The sequence below is a fragment of the Acanthaster planci genome, linkage group LG06 (assembly GCF_054643075.1).
Source record: "Acanthaster planci isolate LZ-2023a linkage group LG06, COTS_SCS, whole genome shotgun sequence".
Taxonomy (NCBI): Eukaryota; Metazoa; Echinodermata; class Asteroidea; order Valvatida; family Acanthasteridae; genus Acanthaster; species Acanthaster planci.
In genome coordinates, this window is record NC_141782.1 from 15312361 (window position 1) to 15326193 (window position 13833).

At 41.7% G+C, this 13833-nt stretch overlaps 1 protein-coding gene across 1 annotated transcript; it reads left to right on the plus strand.

The window, feature by feature from the left end:
* Positions 1-527: 527 nt before the first annotated feature.
* Positions 528-12949, plus strand: cdt1 (chromatin licensing and DNA replication factor 1). The gene is made up of 11 exons (XM_022253087.2): positions 528-1393; positions 2182-2541; positions 4189-4376; positions 4833-5033; positions 5552-5709; positions 7094-7239; positions 8246-8434; positions 9313-9474; positions 10271-10383; positions 11010-11098; positions 11569-12949. Exons 1-11 carry the CDS (start codon positions 650-652, stop codon positions 11736-11738), a joined length of 2520 nt encoding a protein of 839 aa, XP_022108779.2. The 5' UTR covers positions 528-649; the 3' UTR covers positions 11739-12949.
* The last annotated feature ends 884 nt before the right edge of the window (positions 12950-13833 follow it).

Genomic DNA, 13833 nt, shown 5'->3' on the forward strand with positions numbered 1-13833 from the left:
GAAGTCGTATGCATTTTCCAGTCCCCCCCCCTCCTTTCCAGACTGCACCTCTTCCCCTCCAGACTGTACAATATCCTGGTCAATACCATAATAGTCATCTAAACCGCGAAAAGACCGAATAACACACCAATTTTTTTTTATCATGTTTGTATTGTTCGTAAGGAAAATAAGTGATGAATGAATGGTTTTAAATGCCCCAAATTTACTCTAGTCTGGTTCCCTTCCCCAAAAGACCTCCATTGGTACGAAGTTGCTAATATATAAGGAACTGTCACGTCAGGAAATGGGACTACGTCTGGCCATGCCCATTCACTGAAAGTGAATCGTAAACTTATGTACATATTTGTCCTTCATTTAAGTTTAACCAGTTTAAATAATGTAAACAGGATCTCACTTAAAACTTTGTGGATTCATGAGTTTAATGAAAATCAGCGCTGTTCAATTGAAGTGTATCTTCATTTGTCTACATTCTCTCGTTAATTCAAAGAGACCATCCCTATTTTGAAGTTGACGAATCCACCACACGTGACTGCGCTCGCGGCAATTTGTTTTTTATCTAGTTCCTTAGTTGATGTGCCTGCAAGAGCAAAGATTTCCATTAATTTTTCGTCTGTAAGTCCCATTTTTTAGTCTCACAGATTGATTTGAAATGGCACAAGTAAAGGTGACTAGTTATTACACTCGTCGGAAACGAATTGACGATTCCCAACCACCCAAAAGACGGAAACTTCAGCTCAGTACATCCTGCCAAGAGACGGACAAGACAGATTCGGGACTCGAACAATCCGACGAGAAGTTACACTTGAAAGCAGGCCTAGATGCCTTCACCAAACAGGTACTTCCGCAAGTTGATCGAGCAGTATTGCTAGAAGATACAGTTTTGCAGTGTTCGAAGGGCATTGCTTCCACGGGGCGGCCCAAATCTGCCAGAAAATCCCGAGCAAGTGCGACGAGAAACTCAAAGAAGAAGGGACCCTTAGACAAACATTTAGCATGTTTAGAGAAGGTTACTTGCAGTCCACAACCCTCAACGGAGGTAAAAACTGACTTCAGCGTCAGCGGTTCGATTCAAATTGCAGAATTTGTTAAACATCACTCTCCCCCGTCAACACCAACAAAGCGGTCTCAGCAGATTCTCGAAGCACCCAGCAGAAAGAAGAGATGTAGAATTGGAAGCACCGATGTCACTTTGGTAACAGACGACTCTCTGCGCCAGATGACCAGCACGACTGAATCGTCTAGAGTGTCCCGTAGAAAAGTCCGTGCAGCCGGACGACAGGTATCAAAAAGGACGAATGAAGGAAGATCAGCCAAGAAAAGACTGGACGCATCATTGCAACAGTTTGCAAAATTTGAGGAATCAGATACCGACACCAGACCTTCAAAAGACATAGTGAGAATTTCCTTTGATTTTTTTCTAACTTGAAAAAGTTTGATATTTTCACAATGGTGGTACCATATTTTACAAGTTCACCGTCCTCAAATAAAAGGAATTGATGTTGTACGAACACTGCAGCTCAACATTCAACCAGAGTGTTTTTGGATGTTTTTTCTGCAGCAAAAAAAAATTGGTCATCAGTGTGTCCGTCTGGAGTATTACCATATTTGGATGGTCTATTCCATATTTGGCTTGTTCCACCAACCTGCAATGGAGTATATGGGTGTTTCCATGTTACAGGGTGCTTTGCTGAAACATTACAGCAAATTGAACAAAAACACAAATGAAATATTTCAATTTGCAAAAATTTGATTGGCTGTGCAAAAAACCCTGACTACAGACATAAAGTCATGAAAGTAGAAGTTCTAATATGCTTGACACTTGACACCTCGTGAACAAAACCTATGAGACGGGTCTGAAAAATCCTCAGTGTTTTCTTAGGAAATACCTCAATATTTTCACTGCCAAATGAAAAGATCTCAAAGCAAACAACGTGTCTGAAGTCCTGCAGTGACCTTTTTAATAAATCATCACTGATATCCCTACATGGAACGCTTTCCAAACTGAATTTGTTGAAGGAAAAGCCATTTTAGGTCATAGTTTTAAACTACCCTACAATCTACAATGTCTTGGGCTCCTCACTCTGCCTCTCTTAGCTTGGAACTGTTTTGCAGTTTACATGCATTTCTTGAGTTTGCATTGGCAAATAAACTTTGAATTTTTCGGGCTCATTTTTGTACCAGTTTTCAACCAAAGAGGGCGTAGATTCACCCCATCTCTGCTACAAGGACAATTCAAATGGAGTCACTGCCATCCAGTGCGAGTCACGTGAAACAAGTGCTACATTTACCAAGATGACACCTGCTAAACCAGAGGTGACCACACGCTCAGCGGGCCCAAGCCAGGCCGCCAACCCACAAGACGGGATGCTGCAGGCATTTATTGAGAGGACAAGTCGGTCTGTGGCATCTGCCGATGCCAAGGGGTCAAAGGTTAATGAAAGGTTGAGAGATCGGATACACGAAGCAGTTGAGGATGTTGGGAGCAGCCCCTTAAACACAGCTGTGGAAGGCGGCAGAAGTAATTTTGACGGAAAACAAAAGGTACATGGAAACCTGAAGTTTCACAGGTGATAGATTACTCTTCAAAATTTCAATTTAAAACAAGAATTTCTATAAATCACTGACAATCATTTTCAGTTGGGACAAGGACAAATGTGAGTGCAGATACATGTGTTGAAACATTTCATTCAGAGCTATGCATGTATGTATAATATTGCAAAACAAACAAAAGGTCTCAGATTACAAGATGAACGGGTTCAAACTTCACAGATTAGGCCAAAATAACAAGATTGTTTACAGTTCAATCAGTACATGGTTGGAATTTTAACCCTCTTGGATCACTGTAGTGGATTTTCGTTTGTTTTTTGCCAGTGTTGGATCGTTTAGCACAATAAATGAGAAAATATAAAAAGTGGGGTTTTCTGTCTGCCAAAAATTCACGATTATTTGGCTGTGATAAAAATCCTACCTGATGAAAAACCGATCTGGCAACACCAAGCACAAAAGACAGCAAGATTATTCAGCCATTCATGAACGTGCTTAATTTTCCCTGCCATATGTCCCAATTATTTTCCAATTTTTTTTCAGTAAAACAAGTTTTTCCCCGTGTAGTTTAGACAGTTTTGGATTCAGATGGATGTACTGGAAAGAATTATATATACTGATGCTACATGTAGTTGACACCCTGTGCAAAAACTTCATGAGACTAGTCTGACAATTCTGAGAGATAATTCTAAGTGAATATCTCTGTATTTCTCTGCTACTTTTGACTTTTTAGCACACTGGACATTTTATTGCTTTCAGTTAGCCATGTGTAATAGGACACTTAAGGGAAAAAAATCAGCGGCCTTTGTGTATGAAATTCCTTTCAATTTATGTTGCCTACATGTACTTTCAAATAGTTTCCAGTAACCTGTATCTTCCATATTCTCTCTTATCCTGTTTTCCAAAATCTTTTTACTTGTCTCAACATTCCTCCTCCAGCCATTTCACTGCTAGTCTGAGATCTGATTTGGTCAATTATGCCCTGAATGGCAGATACTGCCAAGATACGGTGTACTTTCCACTTGCTGCCGGGTGCTTTTAAATTGCAGTGAACAAGATTTTCATTTTTCAAAATTCATCAAAAATTCATCATTTCATTTAATGGCCATTCACAAATGTACACCCACATGAATGACTGCTTGGTGGCTACTCTAAGCTTTCAGGCACCTTCACTGACTACTGAGTAATTCAGCCAGGCCTGCCTCCCTGTGTAGAGAGCCTAGAATTGTGAGGTGTTGCGTGATTTCCTTTGTCCCCAGTGAATGCGAGTGGCGTCTTTTCAAACATGGCTGGATTAGCATGCAGCGGTGCTGTGTCGCTCATCAATATGGCCCTGGAGCACTTTTGTCCGTGGTGCTAATCCGTTGGCGCACTATGCCCCAAACAGTGGTGTACTGTTTAAAAACAGTGACGGATTACCTTCGAAAAATGCAAACCAAAAAATGATCGCAATTCCCCTCAGCAGGTCTTGTGTTCCAAGTATTGTCTTTTGTTACACGGACCAGCTCTTTTGTCCGATTTCAGGCAACCCGGCTCTGCATATAAACCCATGGTGCTCGAAACGGGGTTCCCCGGCAGCAAGTGGTGAAGTATGCATGAATTTTTAAACTGAATGGGACATATATGGGTGATTCATCTTCTCAGACTAAGTTGACGCCAGCCGCGATGAAGGAGCGTCTGTCACAATCCTGCAAGCTGAGCGACCTGCAAGCCAGACTAGCCCAAGTGAAGCAGTGTGCTGACCGAGCCAAGAACATCCCAAAGCCTGCTCCGTCAGTCAACAGTGACGTCACTGCTGGAACCAGTAAACCTGCAGCAGGCAAAATTAGGATGTAAGAGAGAAGTCTTCATTCTCCATCATGTCCTTGTGGTTTTTTACAGATTTTTATTGTTAAAACAATTTCAACATGTTCAAACCACGCGTAAGTTGATGGTAGATTGGTTAATGATTTTGAAAAAAGGTTGATGATTTTGAAAAAGTTCTAACTGTGAAATTTTCATGTACATGTGTAGGGTTATTACTAAATACTCTTAACCATGTTAACCCATTTATATTTGAGTCAATTCCTTCACAAGTTCTTCCACAAGCCCAGTCACAGGAACAAGGTGAACAGTGACAAAAGAATGCTTGTGGAAGCCTTTGGCTTGACTTCCAACTAGATCCTTCCAGATTTAACTGTCCCGTGTCCAAACTTTGTGAAGATTGGTAATACGAGCATCACTGTTTATCCGTTAAAAATGAAATGTTGGAACCTTCTGAGCAGGCTTTTATTTCTCTGTTCATGCAGGGAGGAGCCAGCAGTGCCCGCCTACCAGAAGTACCACGCCCTTGCCAGCTCGGCCCCGCCCACCCTCATTCTGCCCTACAAGTACAAATGTCTGGAGGAGATGTTCCGCAGCACGGACACCGTGGTCAGCATGCTGCACAACCGGTCGGAGACGTGCGCCTTCCCCAAGCTGAAGCAAGCGGTGCAAGAAATGTGCCGAAGGTGGGCGACATGTTGTGCGTGACTTTCTGCAATACTAAATTCTTATACCTTACCAGGCTTCTTTATCCTGCTGTGCACTTGTAGTGGTCTGCTTTTAGTTAGAAAGACTGGTTTTGAAGAGTGAAGGTCCTCTCTTTACCTTTGGAAACGGCGGATCATTTAGCATGAGATTGAACAGTTTTTGTGAGATAAGTTTCAGCAGAAAATATGTCTATTTTCTTGTTTAAATAACTAGGGTTGCCAAATTAGTAACGTACCATCAACTGTTTGCTTCAGATGTTAATTTTGGCCTTAACGTCATGCGTTGGTAGCATATGGAGATTTTTATTGTTACGTCCTAGATTTAAGCAACTTTGCCAACCGGTGGCAGTAATGGGCATGCACCTGCCTTATTTGCATAATGGAAAGGTCCACTAGGCCCAGTACATGTAGTTACATCAGTATTTTGACACAATCTGCCAAGAAGAAAGCTGAGATATACGTAAATGTACATCAACTTTTGACCGGATCGCCTTCAGGACATTTGAACACCAGCATCTGGGCCAAATCAAGACGGTCTACCCCACCGCGTACTTTCTGAGGCAGGAGAAGATTGGAAGAACAGGGGTCAACCAAAAGCCTAACTACGAGTTGGTCCTAGAGGCTAATACAGGATCAGGAGTTGGAACATCAGCTGGTAAGTGAAAATGGAAATCATAGCCTCAACATTTTGTGTTTGCTTAAAATGTACCCACTTAAAATAGCGCCCTCATGCTGTGTGAGTCATAGTAATTTCAATTGGCTAATGTTTGTTTTCTGCCAAAATATCAGTTACTTTCTACTGAAATCATTGAATGAGGGATTCAAAATTATATTTTCATGTCTGAATCACTTCAAACAAAAACATTCCATCACTTCAGTGGCAAGAAGCAGTTGTTAAATTTCTGACCTGGGCCCAATGTCGTGGCACTGCTTAGCACACTAATGTTGGTTGTCAAGCTGCTGCATCCAGCTGGGTTCTTGTGTCGGTTGTGCAGTATTTTGTTGTTTGTAGTGGGGATGCCCTGAGAAATCCTCAGTCTTGGTTCCAAGACCTTTGCATTCCCCCTTTCGGCCAGAATGAATTAATTCAAACTACAGAGGGCGTTATATTTATTAAGGCCTTTTTGGACCTCGAGCGAAGGTCTTGGACATTTTGTTCAGCAGTGTTTATGTTTTTTGGTGTTTTTCGCCCGACTTTCTGGGGGAGCCAATCAACGAAACGTCTGATATGGTTCAGTGAACACCGGATACGTTTCACTTGATCTCGGGAAAATTGTAAATTTCAAATTCGCTTTCGACTCATCAACCTACCCAAGGGAACTGAATACGTATCATAGACCTCCTCTGTGAAGAGTTTTGATCCTCATTATGCCAGGCGGACGGACAAAAATCTGTGAAACCACATGAGCAAGAGCGCGAAACCGAGCACAAACTCGACCACAAGCACGAGCCTGCACCGCCAACGCTGTCGCCACACTTGACCGATCACAGCTCTGTCCGTACCCCGGAATCATACACTGGCAAACTGCTGACCACTGACGACATTTTCCAGCAGTATGTCAAACATGCCTTGATGGAGATTAGTCGTGGCCAAGACGAACACAATAAGCGGATGATTAAGCTTGAATTTGAGTCAACGCGGATTAACAGTCTCGAGGAGAAACGAGCCAAAGAGTTGGAAAAGTTGGTTCCTCTGATCGAAACTGCGCAGAAGAAACTGGCTGATCATAAGGCATCAGCAGCAGTGTCTTGCTACTGTCCAATTCTTCTGTTTGGGCAAAAGTAGTGGCCAATATTTCTTCAAAATATTGCTGCTGGGTGATTTTCAAGGCTTGATTTTTGTACTACGGTATTCTTGTGCTGTTTTGACAAGGAGTGCCTCATGTGACAACATCAAAATAGCGCCCTCGTGTGTACATTGATTCAAAATTGAAAACTAGCACCTTCTTGTCATTGTATTTGTATTGTTGTAACGCATACCAGTTGAGCTGAACACACTGTATCAACTGCATGTTTCCATCAATATTTTTACCCTTCAGGTCAAGAAAGCAGTGAACCCATAAGGAACATTTCCCATAGCAACGCCGTGTCCAAGCTCATCAGCAAGTTCACGCCTTCCATGCTGATTGCCAGACGCAGCATCTTTCATAACAACTTGGTAGATATTGTCAAGGAGCATCACAAAGTAAGTCAGATGGTCGCAATGGTAACCACTCCAAATTTTTTATCAAATCCAACGCCTCGTTTTTGGGGAGTCATTTTTTACTGTCCAGCACATTCTCTGTAGCAGTACATGGGGCTTTAAGTTCCACTTTCAAATTTTGGGTTGAAGATTCAAGTTTCTGTTTAGTATTGACATATTTACGTAACATCTAACCTAACTCCTTCGGGGAGTTTTGGAGGATTTTGGACGATTGAGGGTGAATCGCTAAAGTGCATGGCTGATTGCGAAGGATGCCATGCATGAAAGTCCTTGGTTAGACCTTGTGTTGTTTTTGCTTAGTCATGCATAAATTCAGCTCGATATATTTCTTTTGAATGAACCGCACTGCTCAAGAATGCCATTCACACTACTTCAACATAATTGAGGAATTGCCGGAGGATTTTGAAGGACTGAGGCAGTAGGCACACCTCCAAGTAACATTTACAAGAAGTTTTGGGGGATTTCGGAGGATTGAGGGAGAATCCAATTTTTTCACCCCCAAAATAACAGAATTTTGGAGGATTCCTAGCAAAAAGGGCCTGGGGTTGAGGGTTAATTAAAATGATATACAGGCCACAACTGCATTTTTATTTAAATCAAAGACTTACGTGTATTTGGATTTTTGACTGAGTTTTCAGTATTTCTAATTCTAAGGTACATGTATCAGCATTTCCAATTTTCAATATCAGTCAATAACGTTATTGCAATATTGATAATGTCAATTGAAATTGATATATAGAATGTTACCAATATTTCAACAGCACCAACAAAGGATTAGTGTTTGGGAACTTCACCAATGGTTACTTGATCATTTGTCCTGTGTTTTTTCTCACTAGACCGCCAAAATAACTACACCCAAAAACCTGAGTGTTGCAAAATTTTCACCTGAGTTTGGGTTCTGTTTGTTGTGGTGCATGTACATGTATTATCAGTCATGACCTACATGTAGTCGACTGCACCATTTCCCGTGCTTTTCATATTTTCCAAGGAATTCTTGTCTAAGTTGGAGCGCCCTCTGTCTGTGCCAAGCGACAAGCTGACCCGGTGGCATCCCAAGTTTCCCTTGGACCAGATACCTGACATTGAGCCAGCCGCCTTGCCCAAACCCCCGCTGGTGGCAACTTACAGTACAGCCAAGGACGTTCTCGACAAGGCTCGCGTGATGATGAACCCTCGGGTAAGTGTCACTTTCTGGAAAAGAGTTGTCTTAATTTTATGCGTGGATTGTGGAAGTAAAATGTGCATGGATTGACTTAGTTTCTCTCTCTAGACCTTGCTGAATTTTGTTGCATTTTCATTTTCGAACATGTTGCGTGGATTGGTGACAAAAACTTAAAAGTTTTATCACCTGTTTTCAGTATGGCCTTTACAATGAATTGGCCTATAAATATACTGATAACATCATGCTTTAGGAATCTGTGATCCCCATTGGCTCCCATAGAGCACATGTAGAGGAAGTCTGATGTCATCCGTACATCAGCGTACTGTAAAATAATTTTGTATCAGGACTTTCATACTTTACATTGGAAAGTATTCGTCCAGGAAAGGTGCCTTTCCATACATGTATGTACATTTTTGGCTGCGTTGCCTACACAATGCATTCATGCGTTTCACTTTGACGGACACAAAAATTGACTCCATTAATGTAACACACATACGTGTTGCGTTCGGCCGTCAAAATCACCCCGGGAGCACTTTTGACGGACACACAACACTTGACGCAAGTGTTGACGCGCTTATGGAGAGGCACCTTAATACTTCTCATTCACTGCTTCAACCCCTTCATTTTGACTGCAACTGCTGGGCTGTGGTATGCCCTGAATGGAGGGCTTTGTCCAGCAGCAGGCCCCATTGAACCAGCAGCTGCATGGTGAATAGACTGTATGTGTGGTATGCACTAATCCTCATGCATCAGTGTGGTAGTAGCAGTCCTCCGTAGTGAAGGGGTTAAATACATGTAAGCTAATATCCTCGGTCGCCATATTTTTTCCCCCGGTTGCCTCTTCTGTTACACGTGTACATTGTGTAGGTCATTTCGGATTTTTCTTCTTGTAGGTTGCCAAGGCTCTTGAGGTTGTAGCTACAAATTCAGCTCTCTTGAAAGCAGAGAAAGACAAACAGACGGCTGAGCAGCAGGCTGTCAACGTCAAGCGGGAACCTGAAGCCAACCAACATATAAAAGCAGTCAGTGGTGTCAGCCAGTCCCTGTTAGACAAGGTATAGGGACTTGCTGTGTCTCCCCCTCCCTGGAGTTTGTGAGCGGGTTGTCCACGGTCATGGAAATTCCTTAAATATCCCAGGGAAAACATTGTCCTACAAAAGTCATAGAAAAGTCATGGAAATCAAAATCATGGAAGGATTATTTTTTATGGGCTGCTACTGATGGAATAGCTGGAATAATTATAAATTCAAAGGCTAAATCTTTGTCAGTCTGTTGCAGTGGCTATGGCAGTAATTCAGTTCATAATGCCAAACAGAAAAGTCCTGGGATTTGGTTTTTCGGATTTCTGTTAGAACCCTAGTGAATTCTCTAAATGCTGTCACTTACAGGATTTGGAGTATAAGTTCTCTTTGCTTAAAGTTGGAAAGGCACTGTACACAGAATAGCTAATGACCATAAGAGCAAGTGATGGGCTCTCACGTTTCACTATCGGTACTTGTTTTATTTTGTAGGGTTGAGTCGATGGACGAGGGAAAGGGAGGCTTCATTGCAAATAACAAGATGCCTTGGGCAAATCATTTCACCCCTATATGCCTCTGTCAACCTGCAGTGAATGGGTTCCTGTGAGGGCAGAGGTGGTTATGGAATTTAGGTGTTTAGGTGAATTTAGGGCTTTGCTCTCTGCAGGGAGCTGAGATGGTCTTGGGAATGGTCACATGTTGTGAGCCCTGTGAGCAGGGATCAAAACAACGTATTGCCATCTTTGAATGATCGATACTGTTAGATACTGTGTGCATTGTAAATTCATTAATATTAGTACAAGCAATTGTTATATTCTGTTGTGTCTTTTAGATCCGGGCCAAGGAGGCACACAATCTGACGGCCATGATGACTCGCAACCCAGCTGACCAGGAGAGAATTGCCATGCTAGAACGCCTGCCAGAACTCTGCCGCATTCTCAGAGTGTATCCTTTATGCATCGTCAGAGTCGTTGGAATTTGTCACAGCCATTCAAGATCCTTGTGCCTATGCTTTGCAGACCATAAAGTCGCTACTAGGAACTGGCCGACTGTAGCATAGAGTGCCATTGCGTGCCATACCACGATCTGACGTGATTTCATTCTTGTCAGTAACTCGTTCTCACAGACTCTAGTTCTTCTTTGTATTATGGATCAACTGCCGCAAAGTTTGGATGAATTCTGTTGGGTGTGAGTTGCAGAATCTAGGAGAATATCGAGAAATTTCCTGTAGAAACTTACCCACTGTAGTTGGGCCAGCCCGACTACGGGCGCTGCAAGGGGACCAGTCCAACTGTAGTTGGGACTCATGCCATAGTTGGAGCATAAACACTAACAATAGTATTCGGATGGTTTGAATGCCACTAACTAAATGTATGTCACTTGTAATATTATTTGTAGATTTGCTGCTTAAATTGAGTTCAAGTCACCGAAAAGGTTTATTTCAGACTCTGCTCCTAAAATGCTTTTAGTTTACGTGCTACAATACAGCTATCATCTTTTTATCTTTTTTTCCAAATTTGTAAACTAAAACGAATTAAATTTAGTCATTTGCCCTTGACTTTCCTGATCAGATTTTTCCTCTCGGAGAAGAAAGCTGCCCTACCCGTTGAAGCCGTCATTCAAAAGTTAGCCGATAGTTACCCGTCTGTGCTTTCTAAAGGTAAAGTCGTAAATACCCCGTTGTCGTAGTTATTGCTTCTTTGATTGAGTTTTGCCACCACCTTATGAAACGCCTCGTGATCGGTGTCTGAGAAACGTGAACTGACTGTGTTATCAATCACATTGTCAAACTGTCAGTGAGAGGAGAATCAGCTTCAAATTCGGGAGTGGCATTTTGAAAAGAAATCCCTGTGTCTTCTTCTTGTTAATCAGATCTGTTTCTGTGCTGATCAGAAAATTAGGGACGTGAGGAATTAGAGATTTGTGGTAAAAAAAATATCAGATTCTTGTTACTGCACAGTGTGGCACCGTGCCCTTGCATTTTTGGCTGATGGGTCACGTTTTCTGACGGTGTGATTTACTCTGTTATTTTTAACAAGTCTGCTGGCTTCATTAACCATGTTAAATTTGCTAAGACCATGCCACCTGCTAGCATAAGAGACCTGGTTTTTTTTTGTTTATCCTTTACAGCTCAAGTTGAGAAGCATGTTAGTCTCATGGTGGAGGTCCTGCCGCAGTGGCTGAGCAAAGTCGTAGTGCGCAAGGATCACTATCTAAAGATGGACAAAACCAAAGACATGAGTCAGATAAACGACAGGGTGAACCAACTGCTCAAGGAGAACAAACAGGTCAAGGGTTAAAGGTCAAAACATCTGCAGAAGGGGCTGTATGTGAGAAGAATCACGGGCCCTAACAAAATGGGTTGATTTGGGGTCATCATCTAACTTAAAGTACACATGAGGCCAGATTTTGTTTGGATGCGTCCAGTTTTTTGTCCATGTTTTAATATGTGCAGGTTCATTGTCTGTTGTAGGAGAATTCAGTTAATTAAGAGTTATGGGGAGCTTTGTGTGACCTAAGAGTTCATATGTAAAAACTTTTAAAAGGGATTCAACTCGACTAGAGGAGTTTGTTCTTGCATTATGTACGCACAGCACCCCAAAGAATATGAAATTGATGTCATGAAGCTTTCACTGCGGAAATGAAAACAAAATTTGGTTTCCTGGACAGATATTTGCTCTACTTTGCATCTGCTTTGTGGCCACACGTAAACTGGCCGCAGTACAAGTTCAAATGCTTCTTTACTTGTTGGTGCTTAGCAAAGAACGCAAAATATTAATTCAAGGGTTTTTGATACAGAACTATTGGAAAGTGGGAACAGTATTCGTGTGAAAAAATGTACTTTTAATTTGTGTAAAAAGTAAACCTTTAAATAGTCAGACTCATGTATTTTGTGATAAACTTTATAGCTGAATGTAAACACGTGCCAAAACTTCTTTTGTTCGATTTAGGCGTATCTACAGGAATTTGTGGTCTTTTTCTCAAATTATTTCAGAAATGCCCTAAAATGTTATACATGTACCGATGTATCTGCAGATTGGTATCATGTTTAGCTGTGCACGTGTGCAGTTCCATGTTATGAAAATCAAAATGTGTCCTTTAGTTTTAATCTTTTAACTTTGTGAAAATGTGAAAGGAAATCAGCTCGAATTATGTAAAGAAAGTTTTTTAATTGCAAGATTGTGAGAACCGTAGTAAACTAACTCCTTATTAGTGATGATGGCAGAGTTGGCTTAACTCACAACCTTTTTGAAACTGTATTAACCTCCCCAGCTCTCCCCCTTTAGCTTTATTGACATTGAAATTTTGTTTGATTGAACGTTGATTGCTTTGAAATGGTTGGTACTGTCAGGGAGGTAAATCCACCTGCAATGCTTTGTCATGCACAACAGGTAAATGCATACTTTCGATTTAAAAAAAAATGAACCTTGATCCTCATAATCGTTTGACTGTTGTTGTAACTCTGAGCTTGTTTACTTGTGGAATAAAACTGTTACTGTACGAAGAGAAATGTAGCGTTTGAACGTCTTCCCTTTCATCTTTCAGGGTGGTGCGTTCTACATTCACAACTGAGTAGTTGTCCTGGCACGAGTCCTGAACTTCTTAGTCCTTTACTCTCTGGTTAAATCCAACAGAGGGCGCACCTACCTGGATTTTGACGAGAGCGCGCATGCGAGTAGGGGTTTTCTAATCGGATTCATCTTCCCCTTACTGTTGAAGTTCGAGAAGTTGTTAGATAGAAAAGTGCCACATAAAAACAAAAGTGCATGCAAACACAGCCAAAAACTGAAATATAATAATTAATTCCCAATGTTAATACTGAAGCCCAGGTGTTGGGGGACTTCCCCCTGCAAAAATTAGATGAATAAAAAGGGGGGGGGATGAAAGAGGATGAAGTCACCAATTTTCTTGAAAGTTTCCTTAGAAAGCTACAAAAAAGGGTGGTTTGCCCTTTCCGTGGAAAAGACTCGAGTGACGTACAGACACTGTAGCGGGGAACTATTTTTGAAGGCGTAACCCGATAAAGCGTAGCCCCGTAGCAGATGGACACAAAACCGAAGATAGCATTTCTTTAGCCAACACCACAAGTGTTGTGCCGGTTGTTGATGCTGGGGCTGCCTTTAGGCTTGAATTTAGCGCCTTGGAGGGGGCAATTAAGACTTGGCCTTGAGGGAATCATGCCTTGCAATTTAGGCCGTGGTTTTCATAAGGCCCATTTATTTGTGAACTTTCTTGCTAAATTTGCTTGAAATTTCGCAGTTCTACAAAACAGCAGTAAGCTGCCTGCAATGTCTGCAGTAAATATGTTTTGTCGTAGAAGAGAGAAACACCCTGGATTAAATTTGTTCGTCACTTTCGCTTTTACACTAAGCAACACATATAAAATTTGTTACC

Coding starts and splice junctions, on each gene's coding strand:
- cdt1 (XM_022253087.2), top strand. CDS start 650: ATGGCACAAGTAAAGGTGACTAGTTATTACACTCGTCGGAAACGAATT. Junction 2,542..4,188: donor ATTTTGACGGAAAACAAAAG/GTACATGGAAAC, acceptor TCATCTTCTCAG/ACTAAGTTGACGCCAGCCGC. Junction 5,710..7,093: donor AGGAGTTGGAACATCAGCTG/GTAAGTGAAAAT, acceptor TTTACCCTTCAG/GTCAAGAAAGCAGTGAACCC.